This window comes from Crocuta crocuta, unplaced genomic scaffold, assembly GCF_008692635.1.
Source record: "Crocuta crocuta isolate KB4526 unplaced genomic scaffold, BGI_CrCroc_1.0 scaffold330, whole genome shotgun sequence".
Taxonomy (NCBI): Eukaryota; Metazoa; Chordata; class Mammalia; order Carnivora; family Hyaenidae; genus Crocuta; species Crocuta crocuta.
In genome coordinates this window covers 560,837-576,281 of record NW_027530521.1, presented here as the reverse complement: position 1 = coordinate 576,281, position 15,445 = coordinate 560,837, and the positions used below count along the sequence as shown (strand labels likewise).

At 40.1% G+C, this 15,445-nt stretch overlaps 1 protein-coding gene across 1 annotated transcript in view; it reads right to left on the bottom strand.

Annotated features, from left to right (window-relative positions):
* Positions 1–15,445, bottom strand: part of NUP160 (nucleoporin 160) — a 49,687-nt gene that overhangs the window by 3,070 nt on the left and 31,172 nt on the right. The window contains exons 24-34 of the mRNA XM_077767276.1: positions 11,776–11,871; positions 11,582–11,676; positions 11,390–11,486; positions 11,191–11,296; positions 6,394–6,554; positions 4,657–4,717; positions 3,844–3,954; positions 3,530–3,653; positions 2,731–2,832; positions 1,960–2,101; positions 658–783 (exon numbers count right to left, since the gene is read on the bottom strand). Coding sequence (XP_077623402.1) covers positions 658–783; positions 1,960–2,101; positions 2,731–2,832; positions 3,530–3,653; positions 3,844–3,954; positions 4,657–4,717; positions 6,394–6,554; positions 11,191–11,296; positions 11,390–11,486; positions 11,582–11,676; positions 11,776–11,871 — 1,221 coding nt within the window. The remainder of the gene's footprint in view (positions 1–657; positions 784–1,959; positions 2,102–2,730; positions 2,833–3,529; positions 3,654–3,843; positions 3,955–4,656; positions 4,718–6,393; positions 6,555–11,190; positions 11,297–11,389; positions 11,487–11,581; positions 11,677–11,775; positions 11,872–15,445) is intronic.

Genomic DNA, 15,445 nt, shown 5'->3' with positions numbered 1-15,445 from the left:
GCTCCAGGCTCTGAGCTGGCAGTCAGCACAGAGCCCGACGCGGGGCTCGAACCCACGAACTGCGAGATCATGGCCTAAGCGAAAGTCGGACGCTTAACCGACTAAGCCATCCAGGCGCCCCTGTAGTGTCAGTTCCTGATTGTAGGGAAAACTAGTCGTGGGGCTTCTGGCTGGCTCAGTTGGTGAAGCATGCAATTCTTGATCTTGAGGGTAGGAGTTTGAGCCCCACGCTGGGTGCAAAGATTACTTAAAAATAAAATCTTTCTTTTTTTTTTTTTAAAAAGTTTCTTTCTTTATTTTGAGAATGTGCAAATGTGTGCAAATGGGAAAGAGGCAGAGAGAGAGAGAGGAAGAGAGGGAGGGGGGAGGGAGAGGGAGAGGGAGAAACCCAAGCTGGCAGCCCAGAGCGTGATTTGAGGCTCAATCCCATGAACGGTGAGATCATGAAATTAGCTGAAATCAAGAGTCAGACACTCAACTGACTGAGCTACCCGGGCAATCCAAAAATAAAATCTTAAAAAACAACAAAAACAAAATAACTAGTTGCATAACTACAAATAGTAAAAGGTAAATCCACTATCCTATTGTTCAATCTACTTTTACATCCTACTATCATTTTGTTAGAGTGATAATACAGAAACATATACGCATGCCTACCTCAATTCCAAAGTATTGATGTCCTTTCCCCAATACAGCATCTATATATTCTGAAACCAAATCCACAGCTTCTTCTAAAAGGTCATAATTTAAGTACAAACGGAGCAACTCAGCGGCATCGACCTTCTGTAAAGAGTCAGAGATTAAGAACATCTACCTATTTCTATCTCACCTGGGCAATGACCAAAGGATGCTGAGTGTCTAATTCCCTGGCACTTACACTTCTCAGTATAAATATATGAGCATCTTCGTTTACTCATCTTGGGACCAGGGTTGGATTCCTAGGAGCCCAATTAATTCTGGGCAACTTGTAAGACTTTATCTGTTAAGTGGTCTTCCTGCCTTGTTTTGTGATCTAAGGCACATTTATTCAGTGTCCACAGTCATAGTAAAAGTCAACAAACCTTCTCAGATATACTGAGTACTAAAGAGATGATCTATTCACATTAATTCTCAAAAATATATAAATGACAAATGCAAAAGAAGTTAAAAGTATCACCAACTTTCAATACCTGAATTAAATTTATTTAACTCAGGGTGAAACAAAAGTGAATACAACCTCAGTTTGGAAGGGCTCTACTAATTATGTAATTATGCTTTCTATATGCTGATATGACATTTGTAACTTTTATCATCCTAGCTGCTTTTCTTTTTTTTTTTTTTTTGCTTTTCTACTTTCGAACTTAACAACAACAAAACCCAAAAAGAAAAAAAAACAGATCAACTTGTGATTTTAAACTTTACCTTCTCTCTTTCCCTATTCCACCCAATATCTTCCAGATACAGTTTTCACACTTAAGCATGCATTGTTTCAAATTAGGAGCTTGTTAAAGTATAGATCCCAGATCCCAGCTCCAGACAACTTGATTCTTTAAATGGGGCTCAGGAATCTGTATTTTGAAGAAGCCCACTACCCAGGTAATTCTGATGCAGGCAGTCCAAAAATCCAATTTTGACAAAACTCACCCCGTTGTAGTTTTGAAAACAACTTCACCCACTCCTGTGAGTTTTTTGCATAATGAACAGTAAATACTGTGTCATGCATATAGTCATTGCTCAGTGAGCACACTAGCAGGCATGAACTTAATCACTAACCTGTAGAACTTTAATTCTAAACATCCAGTACTTCGTATGGAATTCAAGTTCAGCTGTTCTTAGTGTTTTTAGCTAAGTTTGAGAAGCTGCCCAAAGTATATCAGTATACTTCCATAAATTATCACCTCTTCTTTTTATCATCTCATGAAGTTATTCTTACTGATAACGACCAGCTTCTTACTCTATACAAGTTAAGATACCACTTACCTTGTAACTGTTTATTAGCCAATTAGGTAGAGGCACTCCATGAGACAAGAGCTTGTTGATTACACAGTGGTGATATAAGTTATTCCGAACTTTGTACCTTTCCAGATAAGTTGATAATAGTCTCCATGCTTCATCTGTAGCACTTGATAAAAGCAGAAAGGACTAATGAGTTCCAGATTCTTAACAGATATTTACAGCGCCATTCAAAGCATCTATTTACAAGTAGAAAAAAATCTTTAGAAGCTCACTATCGAGCTGATAACATAGCTAAATGGCAACTATTATTATCAGGGTCAGTGTGACTTAGTGGTAATACTAGAAATCACAGACATGGATTCTATTTCTCTCCCACTAACTGCATCTTTACTTAACTACACAATTCACTTCACTTCTTTGTTACAGCTTTCTAAAACAAGGAAATTGGTTCACATCACTGTTTCCAAACCTGACCAAGTGTTAGAATCATGTAGAAGCTCTGATTTAGAAGACGAGGGCGACAGATCTGTATTTTAGTGGTGATATTGGTGTGCTAATTTAGGGGTTGAAAACTAACATCAGAGGACTTCCAAACTGTTAAATGTTCCAATTCTAAAGCGCCAAGTTGTGTAAGACAAATTGTAAATGTGATTCAAGGAAGGGAAGTTTACTGAGGGTTAGGGTTAGAGAAGGATTCTAAAGAAACTGAAGTGCACTCAGAAAGACACCAACTGGGCATCAGGGGAAGCGTCTGGAGGGTAAGCCCCTTGGGGTGCAGGAGCACTAGAGCTGTACCTGGATTCCTTAGTGGTGATGACTGATGAGAGCTGATTGGCTGCTAGCCAGGACCAGGCTTCCGCTTGGGCTGCCTCGCCCCCTAACTGCAACTTGATGCATCTGCAATGAAAATGGTTCCACATATGATAAACTAATTTGCTGAAAACAGCCGCGTTATTTTGTTGCTAAAACTAGAGAAAAAGTGGTAACTTTAGCTCTAGTCTGCTGCTGAATTCACTACTGGCTCTTTCCTTTCCTCACAGCCACATAACTGGAGGACCCACAAGGTTATTGGTAAGTATTAAGAGATAATTTACTTCTAAGAGAAAAATTCTGAAAGTTTAAAAAATATTTCCAATTCACAAACTACTTGACTAATATTTAGGTACAAGGTTACTTCAATAAGAAGTACTTTTTAATAATGCTTACAGGGTCAATGGCTGTCCTAAAGGACTGAATACATGCCTTTTCTAAAATGGACACCAGTGTTTAGGCCACATTATCTACTGTCCTGTGGGGGATGTGAGCCTAGGGATGCCAGGTTTTTTGATTTCTCAAGAGAAGCTACAAGTCAAGATTAAAAAAAACATAATTAAAAGAAATTAAAAAATGATTGTGGTAGGCTAGACAAAAGCACTTCTTTAAAGCACAACTGGCTTATAGGATACTACTGGCTTGGGTACTGTGCTGACAGTGTGGATCCTGTCTCCCTCTCTTTGTCCCTCCCCAACTTGTTCTCTCTCTCTGAAAAAATAAACATTAAAAAAAAAAAAAAAGAAAGGAAATAAAGACTATGGAAAGATAATTTCATACATACTTAAAAGCAAGTCCCTCAAAGATTGGCGTCAAGGGAAGCTTGAAAGTCTGACAGAGTGATATGGCAGTGTCAAAAAGGCCAGCCTGAACCAAGAGAGAGACCATCTCCTCAGCTGATGAACTTCCTGTGGAAATGGAAAAGAGTTATTTAGTGCAGAAAGTGGTGTATGCCAATGAGCCAAAGCGCCAAAGCCATGTCTGGCAATGAGCATCTCCGAGTGACTGTGAGCGGCTCTGGCCAGTCTAGCATACTGCGGCCACTGCCTGGCCTGAAGCGAGTGTGCCGTCGGTGCCCCCGGACTCCCGCATTCCTACCTGCAACTGCAACTGCCGATGGGTCGTGCTGAGCCAGAGTGAGGCGGATTCGGGCCAAGGAACACTCTTTCTCCAGGTCTCCCAGTTCCAGAATTTCAATCTGTCGGTTGGCTAGAAGACAAAGAAAAATGCTTTCAATTCCCAAAGTACAAAGGAAGTGCCTATCAGTGACTATTCACTCAGTCTGTCAATTTCCACTAAACATCAACTCAATGTCAATTCCAGAAGCACTGGAGGGAAAAGAGGGGGCTCCATAAAAGCAAACTTAAAAATAAAGCAACGGCCTTGCTTCTAGCATGCAGCTGAGCCAAATCAAAGTACTTGAATTGCAGCTGCAGTCGAGAAGATGCTTACATGGTACTTTACACAGAATTTCCTTTTAACTCTTACAACTCTGAGATGCAGTTATCTACATCAGTATGAAAGGAATGTGTCCACGGTTGAAAGGGGAGAATTAAAACCAGATGTGTCCAACTCTGGGGCCCAGGCACTTTAAGGAGGAATACAATGTCTCCATGGTAGTATCTAAGGAGCCCGACAAAACAAGTTTGACACTAGACTGATTTACATCAGTGAGCAACAAAAACAAGCACTCTCTCTTAAGCATCTTCATGTCTCGTGCAGCCATACAAAGTTTTCGAAGAGCTATCAGACAACTTTTAGCAGAATACTGAAAAGAAGCTAAAAGAAGGAACTTAACAGGATTTTTATAATACTATACATAATTTACAACTACTATATAAAAACACACATTTAATACAAATAATACTGTAACACAACTAGCAAAGAATCCGTGGGAGACTTCCAACTTACTTGGAGCAGCTGTGCATTCTCCATCATGAGTCCTCTTAGGGGACGCGCCAGGGCGATCGCACTGAAAAGTCAAAACAAGTGCTTAACTATAAAACGTTAGTACAGTTGACACTTGAACAACGTGGGGGTTGAGGGGCCAAACCCTTGCACAGCTGAAAATCCGCATGTAACTTCTGACTAATCCCAAATCATAACAGCCTACTGATGACTGGAAGCCTTACCAATAACAAAGAGTTGATTAACATATATTCTGTATGTTATTTGTACTATGCACTGTATTTTTATAATGAAATGAGCTAGAGCAAATAAAAAAAAATCATGAGAAAATACATTTACATTATTGTATTCATTTAAAAAATCTGTGCATAAGTAGGGGCGCCTGGGTGGCTCAGTTGGTTGAGCGTCCGACTTCAGCTCAGGGCATGATCTCATGGTTCATGGGTTCGAGCCCCGCATCGGGCTCTGTGCTGACAGATAGCTCAGAGCCTGGAGCCTGTTTCAGATTCTGTGTCTCCCTCTCTCTCTGACCCTCCCCTGCTCATGCTGTCTCTTTCTCAGAAATAAATCATTTAAAAAAATTTTTTAAAAATCTGTGTGTAAGTATAAGTGGACTTATACAGTTCAAACTTGTGTTGTTCAAGGGTCCACTGTATTCTGATACCATTAACTGACCCAGAACTTTCAAGCTTAAATTTTCTCCACATAAATTATGCTTATTTCAATCAGCACAGCTCTTCTTACAAAGGTGCTGTAACTATCAGACAAAGGAATTGTCTGTCAAGTTAGCCAACTTAGCTCTAACATGTTATTGGGTCTAAGGACATAGATTTAACCCCCATATAAACGATCTGATTTTCCTTGCCTCCAGAGTTATATTCTCCACCCCTAACCCCAGGAAATAGCCTAGTAAATGCACAAACTATGCACAGCACAAGTCGCTGTGCATATATGACCCCATCAGCATGAAAGGAAACACTCAAAGTGCACATTCTTTAAAACAGTTAATTGTAGACTGAATTAACAAAAATGACTGAAATGGAAGCAGCGCCCATTTGCTGAGCACTTTTTGCAGGCCAGGCACTGTCACTGTTCTAAGCAATCGACGTGAATAACCTCATTTGATACCCCCCAAATCCTACAGGGTAGACATCATGATCATGATCATGATCATCATCATCCCTATTTTATGCTAAAGAATAACTGGACAGCAAAACATTAAGTAATCTGCTTGAAGTTAGGTCTAATTCCAAAACCATACTGCAATACTTCTTCCTATAATAATTCTAAACTTGAGAACTAAAGAGGTAGTAATATATAACAAACAAATTGTTGCAAAAATAGAAGTTCACAAATATCCCAGCAGAAATTTTCAGTGAAATGAAGCAAAATGAGGTGATGTTTTCTTTTCTTTTTTTCTTAAAAAAAAAAAAAAAAAACTTTAAAAAATTTATTTATTTTTGAGAGCGAGAGCGAGCATGAGCAGGTGGGGAGTAGAGACAGATGGTGACATAGAATCTGAAGCAGGCTCCAGGCTTCAAGCTGTCAGCACAGAGCCCGATGGGGTGCTCGAACCTACAAACCGCGAGATCATGACTTGAGCTGAGGTCAGATGCCCAACCGACCGACCTACTGAGGTGTCCCTCAGGTGATGTTTTTAAAAGGACTAAGCCAAATTCAAAAGGACCAAACCTAGTAAGTTAAATGTTCTCCAGACTCTAAGATGGAAAGTTTTCATACCACTGCACCAGATGCTGGGTGTACGATCCATGCATATTCTGGACGAATAAGTCGTAAACAGTTAACGGCGGCCAAGTAACAGTTGCCTTGCTTCTCAAGTCCCCGCAGAGTTCGAACTTCTCTGCCAAGACGCATTCCATACTCAAACATCACTGTACCAGCTAGGAGGCAATAATAAGTCAGGCATCAGAACTTCAAAAATGTGTCTTAGAGGGGCGCCTGGCTGGCTCAGTCTGAAGAACATGTGACTCTTAATCCTGGGGTTTTAAGTTCAAGCCCCATGTTGGGTGTAGAGATTACTTAAAATATAAAATATTAAAAAAGTGTTTTAGAGAATTTTTATACTTATCAAATATTAAAATTTAAAATGAGATTGAGTTTAACCACAAGAACTCCTGTATTGGTGAGGGTATGGAAAAACGGGAACTGCTGTATACTCTGGTGGGAACCTACCTGCTGTGGAAAACAGTACTGACAGTTCCTCAAAAAATTAAAAATGGCGGGGCGCCTGTGTGGCTTAGTTGGTTAAGTGTCCGATTTCAGCTCAGGTCATGATCTTGATGTCAGTGAGTTCAAGCCCCATGTCGGGCTCTATGCTGACAGCTCAGAACCTGGAGCCTGCTTCGGATTCTGTGTCTCCCTCAGTCTTTGCCCCTCCCCTACTCACTCTTTGTCTCTCAAAAATGAATAAACATTAAAAAAAATTTTTTTTTAATTAAAAATAGGATTACCTTGTGATCCAGCAATTTCACTTTTGGACATATAGTCCAAAAATGGAATGCAGAGCTTTGAGGAGATATTTGTCTGCCCTTGTTCACTGCAGCCATTACTCATAATAAATAGCCAAAAGGTGGTAGCAATTCAAGCACCCATTGATAGATGGATAAACAAAATGTGACATATACGTATAATAAAATATTATTCGGTCTCACAAAGAAGTTACATGCTACAACTTGGATGAACCATGAAGATATTATGCTAAGTGAGATAAGCCAGTCACAAGGGGTGTCTGGGAGGCTCAGTTGGTTAAGTGTCTGACTTAGGCTCAGCTCATGGTCTCACAGCTAGTGAGTTTGAGCCCCACATCAGACTCACACTGACAGTGCAGAGCCTGCTTGGGATTCTCTCTCTCTCTCACCCACTCCTCCATCTCTCCCCCACTTGATCTCTCTCTCTCTCAAAATAAACTTAAAAAAAAAAAAGGGGGGGGCGCCTGGCTTAGTCGGTTAAGTGTCCGACTTTCGCTTAGGTCATGATCTTGCGGTTCGTGGGTTCGAGCCCCGCGTCAGGCTCTGTGCTGACTGCCAGCTCAGAGTCTGGAGTCTGTTTCAGAGTCTGTGACTCCCTCTCTCTCTGCCCCTCCCCTGCTCATGCTGTCTCTCTCTCTCTCCTAGAAATAAAACATTAAAAAAAAAAAAATCCAGTCACAAAAAACAAATACTAAATTATTTCAGTAGCCAAATTCACAGAGACAGAGAGTAGAATGAAGGCTGCCAACGGCTGCAGGAGGTGGAAATGGGAAGTTGTTGTTTAATGAGTATAGTGTTTCCATTTTGTAAGATGAAAAGTCCTGGACACTGGTTACGTTTAATGTGAATGCACGTAGCATTACTGTATACTCAAAATGATTAAATTAGTAAAGTTTATGCTATGTGTATTTTACTACAATTAAGAAAAAGGAAAAAGATCATGTAAATGTTATTTCTGACACACATTCATTCATTTAAAAAGTCATGTCTACATCCAACGTGGGGCTTGAACTCATGACCTTGAGATCAAGAGTCCCAAGCTCTAACAACTGAACCAGCCAGCTGTCCCGATTTCTGACTTTTAGACACTACATCCTCAGACAGGAGACTAGTTTAGATGGCTAGTTTCAGCCACCTCATTACCTAATTCCACACCATGAGACCAAAAAATGTTTGGATGCTCTGCTCAAGAACAGATGATTTTTACAATACTTTAGTTACACAGGTTGAATGAGATATTGAAAAACACCTTGTTCTGAGACAGCAGAAGACTACAGAAATCAAAGAGCACCTAAAATTTCTTTTAGTTTTCAAGTGATACTATTTTTCATTCTAAGTTTTAAAATTTATATAATTTTATTTAAATTAAGTTGACTTTTTCTCCCCAACAAATGTTTCTGAATATGTAAGACATTTTTTTAGAAGAACAAGTCTCACTTCAGAAAGACCTGAACATTAATCAAGCTAAACTGGTCTTAACCAGGTCAACGTAAAGGATGTTGTAACTATAAAAGCAAACAGTGAGTGATATTTAACCACCTATATTTCTCTGTCTGTATGGGTCAAGAATATAAGGAATACACAAACATGTTTTACCATCAGGAAGATTAAGAGCACATCTACAAATCGCTTTCATCTATTCTTGCCAATGAAAATCAGCAAGAAACCGTATGAAAAGTTCTCTGAGTGAAAACGGTATAAAAATGTTACCATTTCCAAAAGGGAACCACAATGGTGATCTTGTAAAACAAGATCTTATAACAGACATGTAATCCCATCATCTAAGCTGTTCTTTTTCTTCCTGTCTCAAAGATTTTAATTTTTTTAAGCCTCCAAGGCTCTTATTTTTTTTTTTTTAAATTTTTTATTTATTTCTAGGAGAGAGAGAGAGAGAGAGACAGCGTGAGCAGGGGAGGGTCAGAGAGAGAGGGAGTCACAGACTGAAACAGGCTCCAGGCTCTGAGCTGGCAGTTAGCACAGAGCCCGACGCGGGGCTCGAACCCACGAACCGCGAGATCATGACCTATGCGAAAGTCGGACGCTTAACCGACTAAGCCACCCAGGCGCCCCTAAGGCTCTTATTTTTTAAAAATGTTTATTTATTTTGAGAAAGAGAGACAGAGTATGTGCACCTGTGTGAGCAGGGGAGGGGCAGAGAGAGAGGGACAGAGAATCCCAAGCTGCCTCTGTGCTATCAGCAAAGAGCCAGATGTAGGGCTTGATCTCCTGGACCCCTGAGATCATGACCTTAGCTGAAACCGAGTCTGACGCTAAACTGACTAAGCCACCCAGGTGTCCCATAATTTTTTTTTCTTTTAAATCTTTTAAGAATAGTTGACACAATGCCACATTAATTTCAGGGGTATAGCACAGTGATTCAACTTCTCTATACATTATGCTATGCTCATTTTAGTTGTTCTGATAAAGACTTCATTAGCCATCATACAAATCCAAACTAAAATATATTCTACAAACATAACTGGCTTGTACTCTTCAAAAATATAAATGATATCAAGGGCAAAGTAAGGCTAAAAGAAGTGCTCCGGACTAAAGGACACTAAAGAGACATGACAAATAAATACAATATGTGATTCTAGTTTTTAAAATTTATTTTTATTTTTGAGAGAGAGAGAGAGAGAGAGCAAGCAGGAAAGGGGCAGAGAGAGAGGGAAACATAGAATCAGAAGTAGGATCCAGGCTTTGAGCTATCAGTACAGAGCCTGATGTGGAGCTCGAACTCTCAGATGGTGAGATCATGACCTGAGCCAAAGTCAGATGCCTAATTGACTGAGCCACCCAGGTTCCCGGTGATTCTATTTTTTTTTTTTTTAACATTTTTTTTCTTTTCTTTTCTTTCCTTTTTTGAGAGGTAGAGAGAGAGGAAGAGAGAGAAAATGAGAATGAGCGGGGAAGGGGCAGAGAGAGAGGGAGACAGAATTTGAAGCAGGCTTCAGGTTCTGAGTTGTCAGCACAGAACCCAACGTAGGGCTTGAACTCACAAACTGTGAGATCATGACCTGAGCTAAAGTCAGACGCTTAACCGACAAGCCACCCAGGTGCCTGACTCTATTTTTTTTTAAAGTTTATTTATTTTGAGACAGGGAAAGTAGGGGAGAGGCAGAGAGAGAATCCCAAGCAGGCTCTGTACTGTTAGTGTAGAGCCAGATGTAGGACTTAAACTCACAAACTGTAAGATCATGACCTGAGCCGAAATCAAGAGTTGGATACTTAACCAACTGAGCCACCCAGGTGCCCTGTAATACTGTGATTCTAGATCAGCAGGTAAGGATGCTGTGGGAGGAATGTGTTATAAAAATAATCACGATAGGGGCCTGTGGGTGGCTCACTGGGCTGAGCAACTGACTCTTGATTTCAGTTCACGTCATGATCTCACAGCTCTTGAGACTGAGCCCCATGTTGGACTCGTGCTGTGAGTATGAAGCCTGCTTGGGGTTCTCTCTCTCTCTCTCTGTCCCTCTCCTCTTCTTACACACATGCTCTCTCAAAATAAACTTAAAGAAATCACAATAGTATTATATTTACATTTAATTCATGAAATTAGTTATATTTCCCTAATCTGATAATTGTATTGAGATTATATTAGAAAATGTCTTTAGGAGATGCATCTTAACTGTGCATTGAGATATGATGTCCACAACTTATTCTGAAATGAATCAACAAAAATAAGAAAAGGCCAATAGCAAGCTGGCAAAGAGCTTAAAACCACCCACAAGAATTCAAGATGCCTCTAGTAAAAAAGTTAAAGTTTGTCTTAAAATCAGAAGATATAGATAGAATGACATCTCACTGGAAAAACCTCAAGAAGGTTGTAGAATGGGATAAGTGCATATCCTGAAGGCTAACAGGTAATCTTCAGAAGGGTGAAGCCAATCTTGTAATTAAATATAATTTCCCCAAATGCCTGTAGAGAACACTCATTCAATAGTAAAAATAAGGTAAAAATTCCAAAAGTCAAACGGTATTTTTGTAAACATGATTAAACTGCTAAGGTTGCCCCCGACAAAGACTGTCAGCTTCAACTGCTCACCTTTTCGGTAATTGTGGCGGTAGATGTGAAAGGCATAGAGGAGCTCATAGTAATTGTGAGTCATAAGGTCCACAGCTCGTGCACGTGATTCAATTATTGCCACAACCTAACGACAGGGAAGCAATTAGATATCAAAGTTAGTAGTTAGCGAAACAACCACCACTGCCATGACCAGTCATCAGTGGACAAGTAAAATTACCTCATTATGCAGATTCACGTAGGGAAACTCTACAAGATCCTGTAGCTGTGAGCGTTCACAAAGAACTACCACCAGCTGCCGCAGACAATCTAACCGCCTAGAAGGCAAAAAAGGGATGTGAAGGCAAACCGTCTCAGTGGATTAAATAGAGCTGCTAAACTGTCTTCTCTAAAAAAGACTGGGATTGACTACCTGCTGGAATCAGGAATGTGGGTTAAGGCTTCATATGCTTGGCTATTGTGACCCAAATCCAAATGGTGTTTGAAGATGCACGTCCTCAAAGTAGCCTACATATCAAATATAAGGGAGAAAAGAACAGTAGAAATTAAAATACTACATCCATGACCAATCTAAAGGGAAACAGCTAGATTACAGTTAGTTCTTACCTGACTTTTCCAATCATCACCTGCTTCAGTTATTGCTGACATGGCCAACTGAATAACTAGCTCAGGCAAACCAATAACATCCAGTAGACGCAAAACCTAAAGAGAAATGGAGGGAGTGTCCATGAAAGGTAATATGGTAGTGCACTTCAAATTGAAATAAAATTTAAAACAATCAGAAAGACAACTAGTTAAGATCAAAGATGCTAACCACAAGACAGGATTAATATTTATGACTTTCCTTTAGGGGAGCCCATCTGGCTCAGTTGGAAGAGCATGTGACTCTTGATTTCGGGGTTGTGAGTTGGAGCCCCATGTTGGGGTGTAGAGATTACTTAAAATAAATACAATTGAAAAAAAAAAAGACTTTCCTTTAGAGTCTACTGTCAAATAACCGGTTTCTTGTAAAATTTGCTATTGGTCTTTTTGTTCACAGCTCTATCCTCAATGTTTAGGGCTCTCAGTATTTGTTGAGGGAACAAAGGCAATTTCACTAACTTTTCCTCTTGTTTAGGTCACAGAGGAATTTAAAGTCCAGTAAATAAACTACCACCATAGCCTTAGAAAAAACCATAGGGTGAATAATGTTTGATATGACCCATTTCTAAAATAAGACAGAACAGTTCTCTTCAAACTTATTTCACTGTCCACCCTATTAACAATGCCTGTGCCTACTCTCCCAGACCTGTGCACACGTATTTACTTACATACACACAGCTGTCTAATATATAGGTATGATACGCTCAACATATACATTTATAGATGAAGTAAAAATAAAAAAGTTTAAAATTATTTTTTTTTAAATGTTTAATGTTTTTGAGACACACACACACACACACAACGTGAACAGGGGAGGGTCAGAGAGAGAGGGAGATACAGGATCTGAAGCAGGCTCCAGGCTCTGAGCTAGCTGTCAGCACAGATCCTGACCCGGGACTTGAACCCGCGAACCGTGAGATCATGACCTGAGCCGAAGTCAGACGCTTAATAGACTGAGCCACCCAGGTGCCCCTAAATTATTTTTATTAGTACTTATTCTTTTCCTTATTTTTTTCTTTTGGATGCTTAGTTTTTTATACTTTTTACTGAAAGACAGGATATATTTAGAAATGCACATAAATCCTAGGCACATAGCTAACTGAATGCTCACAAAGTAAACATATCCATGTAACAGGGGCCTAAAATAAGAATTATATTATAGCAGCACTCCAAAACTCCCATGTGACTCCTTCCAGCTGCTACTGACTTCTACTGGTTTTAATTTCATGGAAACAGAATGTTATGGTATGAATTTTTTTGTGTCTGCCTTATTTTGCTTAACATGTCTATAAAGCTGACCTGTTATTACATGCAGCAATTCCTTTCACTGATGTTGTATTTTACTCAAAGAATATACCATAATTTATTGATCCATTCTGTCAACAGGCACTTGGGTTTCTAGTGTATGAGTGTTATGAATATGATGCTTGGAATGTAACTGCACATCTCTTTTGGTAAATATGTACGGGTTTCTGGATAGATTTAGAACTGGAATTACTGGATCAGAGGGTGTGTCAATGACTGCAGCTAGTAGACACCGAGTTTTTCTAAGTGGTTGACACCAATTTATACTCCACCAGAGGTGATTAGGATGTTTAATACCTTGAAAGTTTTCATGGTTTCATATTATCTTAAATTGAAATTTTAATTCAAGCTACATTTACTTAGATTTTAAAATCGCATGCCTGAGAAGTTCAACTGTATTTAGCTGATTCTTATCAGACCTGATTACAGATTGTCACTGTTTTTACCTTCCAATGTGGTTGATGAAGAGCTCCTATCAAAGACAGAAGTGTGAGCCCTATTTTGTCCTCATTTGCTTGTACCTTCTTTTTATTCTTAAATGTTTATTTTGAGAGAATATGAATGGGGCAGGGGCAGAGTGAGAGGAAGACAGAATCTGAAGTAGGCCCCACATTGCTGGCAACCAGCCTGATGTGGGGCTCGAACCCATGAAATGTGAGATCATGACTTGAGCTGAAGTCAGACGCTCAACTGACCAAGCCACCCAGGCACCCCAGGTTGATCCTTCTATTAAACATTAGCACATCCTAACTTAATTCTTCTGTGAGTATTTTCTTCCCAAGGCCCACTTTGGGGTTCACTGGAGCAGTGATTAAGTCCCCCCCCTTTTTTTGCATTTTTTAAAAATCAGTAAGTTTCAGGTTTTTTGAGTCAATATGTTTCTTTTGATGAAAGCTATGGAGCTTCTCCACAGAAAAAATACAAGCAACATTTTACACACAATTTCAGGGGATTTATCAATTCTTCAAATCTATCTAGTCTCAGATTAAAATTCCTTAGAATTCAGAGGACTTGGCTGGTTTGGCTGGTGGAGGATACAACTCTCAATCTAAGGGTTGTGAGTTCGAGTCCCACATTGGGTGTGGAGATCACTAAGAAAAAAAAAAAATGTATGTATCTTGGGCACCTGGGTGGCTCAGTAGTTAAGCACCTGGCTTAGGCTTACGTCATGGACTCACAGTTTGTGAGTTAGAGTCCCACACTGGCTAAGCCCCGCTTCTTTCTTTCTTTCTCTCCCTCTGCCCCTCCTAGGATTCTCTCTCTCTGCCCTTCACTCCCCGCGGCCTCCTTTTCTCAAAACAAAACAAAAACCCTTAAAAATCTACTTCATTTATCTTGGTGCGTCTGGCTGGCTCAGCTGGTAGAGCATGTGGCTCTTGACGTTGGGGTCATGAGTTCAAGCCCCACATTGGGTGTAGAGCTCATTAAAAAAAAATCATTTTATGAACAAAGTGGTTATGCCTGCCTTTACTGCATTTACTTTTTGGTGGGAAATTCAGATAACAAATAGGGGTCTAAAATATAACAATAAGCATGGTTAAATGTTATAAAGGAAATAATAAAGCATAGCAAGGACAGACACTGCCCATAGTGCCTCAATCTGCATGTGATGGGGGGGGCAGGGTGTGTGTGGGTCAGCTATGGGCACCACAGCTATTCCACATGGGGAGACAGAGAGGAACTCCCTGAGATGGTGACAAATGTGCAGAGATCTCATGAAACGAGGGCTTGAGGTTTGACTCTTTGGAAAAAGGGGTAACAGCAGGTAGAAAGGTCTTGAAGGGCAGAATGTGAGCTTGGTTTGTAAGAAATAATAAGCAGGCCACCGTCGCCAAAAATGAGTGACCCGAGCAAAGAGCGGTAGGAAACAAGGCCAGAAGAGGAGGGCCAAACCATAAATTAAGGCTAAATACAGCATTACAAGTTAATTCTTTGAGATATTGGCAAGACTAGTATTAATAAAATTCTAGTAATGACTTGGCTAATAAAATGGTACCGTGATGGGAATTTCACTTAAGTTAGAAACATTTACCAATTTCATTAAAATACATATTTCTTTACATAGCTCAAGGCAGGGGTGCCTGGGTGGCTCAGCTGGTTAAGCGTCCGACTTCGGCTCAGGTCATGATCTCACGGTTCGTGGGTTCGAGCCCCGCATCAGGCTCTGTGTTAACATCCAGCTCAGAGCCTGGAGCCTGTTTCAGAATCTGTGTCTCCCTCTCTCTCTGACCCTCCCCTGCTCACGCTGTGTGTGTGTGTGTCTCTCTCTCTCAGAAATAAATAAAATAATTAAAAAAATAAATATCTCTAGGCAAACTCATTTCTCTTC